Here is a 6,945-nt window from a genome sequence, read left to right as displayed (position 1 = left end):
AGGCTCATGCAGGCTGGGCTACGCTTTAATCCTGATAGCAGTGATTGTGAGCTGAATGGCCAAGTGATCTCTGAGGGGTGTTACCAGTAGAGGAAAGGTGCTCAGGCAGCAGGAGGCTCAGGAGTTTCCTGGGTCCCAAGGGAATCCCACCGTCTGTCCTCCAGGGATGGCTTGAGACATCTATTCTCCTTGACTTAGTTCCTGGGCTCGAAGGCAGAGAGCTCATCTCCCCCTTTCTTATCCCCACATCCAGGATGGTGGGAGTGTAAAGTCTAGCTGGGTCACAATCTCCCCTCCTCCCCCCAAGGGGCTGGGCACTGGGTTGGGACCCAGGTGGTGGACTATTGGGTGGTCACCAGCCATGAATTTGTGGGGCAATGTACAGTTTCTACGGGAAATCAGTCTGAAAGAAAAGGCAAAGGCAATGTTCCTGGGGGACGGGAGGCAGTGGGTGGCACTCAGGGATACTTGCTGTGTGGTCCCTGTCTGCCAAATTTTAACTATAGTTGCTACCACCGATGTCCGTGGGCCTCCTGCCACAAGTGGCCCCATGGTGTGGCATGAAAACGGAAAAATAGGGACCCAAGCTTTTAAGTGGGTTTGCCTTGCCCCCAGCACAGTCTTGTAAGTGGAATTTTTTAGAGGTTATTCCAAGAAGAGGTTGACTTATGCAGCTTGTTGAGTTAAGCTCCCTGGATGTCATCAGAGACAAATGTGTTGGTTTCCTTCTGCTCGGCTAGTGATCAACAGTGAGCTGAATGTGACCCTGACCAGACCCAGTCAAACAGGAGACAGTCTTTGCTCTTCCAAGTCACTTTTAATGAAGCCAGGGCAGCAGAATATACAATGTGGCTCAGATACACAGCACAGCAGGGCCTAGGTAATGAGATAATTTCCCCCACATCTTGGGGAAAAGCGTGATATATATTTCTTTATGAACATTATTTAAAAAAAATATAAACTCCTCTCAACATTCTCCAGGAGCTAGAACCTGAGAGAACCCCCTGGTGACCCACCACCCAGCGGGGCAGCAGAAGCAGCCTCTGGCAGGGGTAGGGGGGCCACAGCCAGGAGAGGCTGCAGGAGCCCCTGCCTTTGCTGGGAACATGGGGCAGTACAGGCAGCAGTGGGTGGGTGGGTGGGGGGGGGGGCGGGGAGAGACAGAAGGAGAGGTAGCAGCGTTTGGCAGCTCTTCAACATCTTGGTTGCAAATATCTGGTAGGATCCAGTTGGTGGCATTGTCAGTGGGGCCCTAGAGGTGGATGAAGCCTTCTCCTTCATGGAGGCTGAGAGCGCGTCTCTTCTTGAGGGAGTGAAGGATGGCGAGGAGCGAGCAGTGAGGAGCATTGGGCTCTCACATTCTTGCTGACCTTGAATGAGGAAGAACAAAAGTCAGGCAGGATACTGAGGAGACAGACCCTGGACAGCTGGGGATGTGATGGAGATGCCTCCATTTGTAGAGTTTTAGGAGCAAATGGTCTCTGGAATTGTTTCTTATGGTGGTAGGAAGGAATGTACTGGTCAGTAGAATGACCAAGGACACTGGGGGAAAAGGAGAGGGAGATTCCTGCCAGGATTGGGGTATAATCTATACTATTAAAAGGATAATATGCTAATTAGACTGGACGTCTTCTGGATGTCCTTTTGGACAAAGCCATGGTAGCGGGGGCTGAAGCAGAGGCAATTAGGGGCAATCAGGCCTACAGGGGAGGGTAGTTATGGGCGATCAGGCTGGCTAGCAGAGGTGGTTAGGGGTGATCAGGCAGGCAGGCAGGCAGGTGAGTGGTTAGGAGCCAGTAGTCCCAGATTGTAAGAGGGACGTCCGACTGCTGGTTTAGGTCGATCCCCAAGGGGTCCCGAATTGGAAAGGGTGCAAGCTGGGCTGAGGACCCCCACCCCCTTGCATGAATTTCATGTGCCGGGCCTCTAGTATAATAATAAGAGGGTAATTTATTCTCACTATATTGGAGGTACAGAACATGAGAAAAGGAATTGGGAACCCCTTCAGGTTTTGCAGTGAAAGGGATGTGATATAAGGTATTGTAGAACTATAGGCATGATGGAAGTATAGTAGAACTATAAATGTGTGTCAGGGTCCTAAATTTCTCTATTTCCCTCCTCCCCCCCCACTCATTAGTGTGTGGCTCTTCATATTACTTGGCCCCAGTTTCTTTCTTTCCAAAATGAGGATAATAGCCACTGCTCATTATTTGTGAGACATGACTCAACTGAGGTGAATTTTGTCATCCGAGGAATGTATTGTGTTAAACAAATGTCTTAGGTCATGATTATTAACAAGAGGAACTCCTAACAGGAAAAAAAAAAAAAAAAAGGAGGAGTTTGGTGGGCCCAGACTTAGCACCTAAAAAGAAGATCCTGAGGACAGGTTTGCTTTCAGAGCTTGGGGTCCCACCCCAAGACCCTCAGCCCCACCGACTGGCTGGGATGCCCGCTCACCTCAGCTGGACCACAGCCGCAGCGTCATGAGCAGGTTAAAGCCGGCCACTTTCAGGAAGAGGATGCGGAGCCCGATCACGGACAGGTTTTGGAAGTTCAGGTTCATATCTGCAAAACCAAGAGGCCACAGTGGTTTGTAAGCACGTACACCTGAAGTCTGCACAGCTCCCTATGGTCTACCAATGGCTTTCCCGAAGGCAGAGTGGAGTGGCTTTCAGCACCTGGATCCACCTCTCCTTTGAGCTTCTGTGCACATCCCTTCCTAAAGTTTTGTACATTTCTTGGAATTAATAGTATTTCATTTCAAAAGGGAAGCAGCAACTCCACTTAGTCCTTACTTTATTTCTGAGCTCCACAGGGGATGGGGAGGAAGGAGGTGGTTGCTCAGAACTCACTGCAATCCTCTGGGTCTGGGCCCCTAAGTGAGAACCCAGTGGTTGAGCCACAAGCGGATGACTCATAAAAACAGCTCAAGTGGAAATGAATATGGGCCCAGGGGAGGTGGGGAGAAGTGATGGGGTCCTTGAGAGAGAAGATCACCATCTCCATGAATTCTGCTGCTTTTCTTGAAAGAAGGCAAAACCCCCTGGCATGGAGGGCTGCTGCCTTCAGGGTGACCTGGTCAATTTAGGGCTATAAGCTCATCAGAAATTTCACAGCTGGGCCACCCAGAAGCTCTTGTTGGCTTTCCTGACAGTGGAGTGATCGAAAGGCATACAGAAGCGTAGAAGTGAGTCATTGGTTGAGTCAAACTAGAGACTCACCCTCCCATTTCTCAGAATGGAGAAGAAAATGAGACATGATGAGAAGAACCTGGGGATCCAGAAAGACCCCGGGCTGCTCTGGGGAGGGCTTGAACTGCTCTTCCTGTTCCTCATGATGTCACTCCCAGATCCACAAGTTCCCTCCCACCTCCCCTACCCAGGCAGGGTTACTATGGGCTCCCTGCTCCCCAAACCCCTGCAAAGCCATGCAAAGAGAGGACAGACCCCTCTCTTACCTGTTTCAAAGCTTTTCTCTATCAATGTGGCATCACAGGGAATTTCTAAAAGGAGAGAGGGAAAAAAAAAGAAAGAAATTTTCTTAGAGTCCAGAGTGTGCCGACTCTCCCACTTCAGACCTCCTAGGAGTAGGACAAGTGAGCGTCTGAAGCCTTTTCTATATTTCCTCGTGGAGAGATCTGGAGGAACTTGTCACATGTGAGCACCTGCTGGGAGAGCTCCTGGACCAACACCCTGACTTCTGGGCACCACTTCCCTCACTTAACAAACACTGATTGTGCAAAGTTCATGCTACATGACACAAGGCCACCGGAACCGTGAGACACAGACCCTGCCCTTGGGCAGCTTCCAGGCTGGAGTCTGATAGAGGCAATAAGGTACACACAGTGACAAGTGCCATAGGGGTGTAGATGCTGTAATGTGGTCCATCCCTGCACCCCAAATTTCTTCCTTTATTTTCTCTGTCTCAGCAAATGACACTGTCACTGACTCAGCTGCTCAGGCATAAAGTCCAGCTGCCACCTTCCTTGATACCCTCTTTTCCTCCTCATCTCTGCATGGTTCTACCTTTGAGTCCCAACTAGGGGACCCTGTCCCGACCTCCCTCATCTCTCTGCTGCATTAGCTTCCTTTCTGCTTCCACTCTTGCTCCTGCAATCTAATTCTCACCAGCAGTCAAAGTGCTCTTTTAACAAGTAAACCAAATGTCATTTCCCTGCATAAAGCCAGCCCATAGCTCCTCACGTTAATTAGAACAGTATCTGTCCTCCCATGATCCGAGAGGCCCTCTGATCTGGCCCTTGCCTACTTTTCCCCTCTCATTTCCTGTCGCTCTTCTTCTCTCTCACTCAGCTCCTGCCTCAAGCCTCCACAGGGTCCTTTCTCTGCCCTTGGCACAGCTTCTTATCCTTTATATCTCAGCTCAAATAAATTTCCCCAGAGAGCCCTTTCCTGACTTTTGTCCCTAAGGTGGCTGTTTCCTTAACTCCGAGTTAAATATATACTATAATCTAAGGCTATATAGATTTCTCCTTGCTGACGGATGGTTTCCCTCAAAATCCCTCCCTGGGCTTTTTTACTCCTCCATCCCATGTATGCACAATCAGCGGTTGTTGAATGGCGGAGTGACAGAGTGAAGTCAGGTGCTGGCGGAGAAAAAGAAACAAAGGGGGGGGGGACGACTTGGAGAAGGGCATTAGTATGGGGCCTGGAAGAGTGGTAAGGGGCAAACAGCTCAAGCAGAGGCAGGGAGGTGGGAACTCAGAGTGAGTGAGACCGAGAGCCAGTGCCCTCTCCTGCCATCTTGTCCCCTTCTCTTTTTGCCCAGGACATTCTGTGGCCTGCCGGGATGGGGCTCACTGGTGCTCAGTAACAAGGAGGCTTTGCTGACAATTGATGAAGCTGAGGCCACCAATCACAGCAGCATTTAGATACCGTCTGCCTGAGACAGCCCCAGCCTAGCCAGGCTCAGGGTGAAGACTCTGCTTGCACAGGCATGGAGCTGTACTCACCTGAGCTGGAGTAGAAGGACTCGTTGAAGGTGGATTCACAGGAGAAATGAGAGCTGGCACTCCAGCGCAGTGCCCCGTTGCTCTTTGAACCCACGGCCTTCATGTCCAGTGCCGTGCTGCTAGAGCCGAACACTCCCGGTTCTTGTGTCACATTGGTGATTTTAGAATCAAAGTCGGTGAATAGGCAGACGGAAGTGTTGCTGGATTTAGGGCTTCTCAGCTGGTACACGGCGGGGTCAGGGTTCTTGATATCTGTGGGCCAAAAAAAACTGGGTTAGGAGATGCTCGTTTCTCTCCTTGCCCCAAATGAGGCCCGAGTCCAGATGCCAGTGATGGACAAGAGCAGGGCTCACTGGGCCTGGCAGTTCACATTTTCAAGCTTTGGGTGGAAAAGAACATCCTAGAAACTATCTGCTTGCAACAGACTGGGACTCAGGCACAGGTACAAGCCATGCGTCCTGGCCAAGAGGCCAGGTTCTCAGTGAATGCCCTCTGCCAGGTCCTGCCTGTCATTCTAGGAAACCAGAAATGAAGGCCCACTAACTCTTCCACTCAATGGGAACTTCTTCAAATGCTCAGCAGGCCCGGTAGAGAACGCAACTCTGGCAGGATGAGGGAGCACAGAGAAGTCCCGGCAAGGAAAACCGTACATTTTGGAATCTAGCTTGGTCTCCTACACGTATGCTGGGCATTGGTAAGATCTAAAAATTTACAATAGGTTGGAATTAAGTTAGAAGGTGGGTCACACTAGTGGGAGATTTCTTATATCTATAGAAGTTCTGGATTATAAATCAAACACTTCTGTCCAACCCCTGGCTCTCCCATTTACCAGATACAAGCTTGAGCGAGTCATACCACCCCTTCACTCTCAGGAATTTCATCTGTAAAATGAAGATGTTACCTCATTCACTTTCCTAAGTAGGCTTTTTCTGAGAAACTAATAAGAGTTTCTCCATATAAAATTATATTTAATAAACTGTAAAGTATTGAACAGACGTAAGTAGTTGTAGCTACTGATACTACCAGGATATTGTTACCACAATGTGCTACCGAGTAATGCAGAGTTTTTACTCTTCACTCCCAGGAAGCAGGAGTTGTTGAAGGCCTTTCCTAAGGGCTGAGAATAATTTTTTCAGCATTTCTGTATGGTTCAGTGTTTTAGTGTAATTCTCATTATTTGTTCTTTCAGACCACCTGCCTTTAGAGGAAGTAGCAGAGGATTAACACGTTGGGGCCACCCAGAGAGACTGCAGCAGGGTTGAGACTACAGTTTCCTGCCCCTGTGGTTCTCTGCTCCCACAGCTCCTCACCATGCACACAAGGCTTCTCAGACCAGTGCTACACCCCACTTGCTGAGCCAGCCAGGGTGGCCTTGGCAATGCAGACATCCAACTGGACCTGAAATGGGAAATCAGCCTTTGGCATGGTCTTGGGATGCTGAGTCAAGGCAGAACTGCCTGTGGGTGGGGCGACCCCTGGAGCAGCAGAGCATACTGGGTCCATGGCCTCATGTAAGAAACATCCAAAGCTTTGGAAACGGAAAGATTCTGCCAGCTTTCCTCCAATTCCCGCATACTGTGGGACCTGGCATCACCATGGGATAAGGCCCTATGACATAAACTTTTTACTGGGAGGGGAGAGATGGGAAGTCATTAGCAGTATCAACACACCCCAAAGGATTTTGTAGTCATCAGTGGGAGTCGTGGGTGTGACTGGGAAGGGGAGCATGGAAGGGGGTGGAGATGCTGAGAGAATGTGGCCTCAAGAAGAAGGCAGAGGACAAGTTGCCACCAGATGCAGTTTGGCCTGAGGGGGAGCAGAATGGCTGTGGGGGTCAGATGCCCAACTCTGAGTCCTGGTTAAACACTTAGAGCCAATGGCTATCAGTCTGGAGAAGGTCAAGACCATGCTGTCCAATATGAATGATAATTTTTAGCTACATGTGACTATTTAAATGAATGTTAACTAAAATTAAA

General features: G+C 49.7%; 1 gene segment (V, D, J or C); it reads right to left on the bottom strand.

Annotated features, from left to right (window-relative positions):
- Positions 1–797: 797 nt before the first annotated feature.
- LOC118724751 overlaps positions 798–6,945 on the bottom strand; it is a 48,276-nt gene continuing 42,128 nt past the window's right edge. Inside the window, 4 exon segments of the C gene segment in view lie at positions 798–1,370; positions 2,458–2,565; positions 3,458–3,502; positions 4,970–5,221. Coding sequence covers positions 2,459–2,565; positions 3,458–3,502; positions 4,970–5,221 — 404 coding nt within the window.

This window comes from Pipistrellus kuhlii, unplaced genomic scaffold (genome assembly GCF_014108245.1).
Source record: "Pipistrellus kuhlii isolate mPipKuh1 unplaced genomic scaffold, mPipKuh1.p scaffold_m20_p_1, whole genome shotgun sequence".
Lineage (NCBI taxonomy): Eukaryota > Metazoa > Chordata > Mammalia > Chiroptera > Vespertilionidae > Pipistrellus > Pipistrellus kuhlii.
This window is presented reverse-complemented; position numbering and strand designations above follow the sequence as displayed.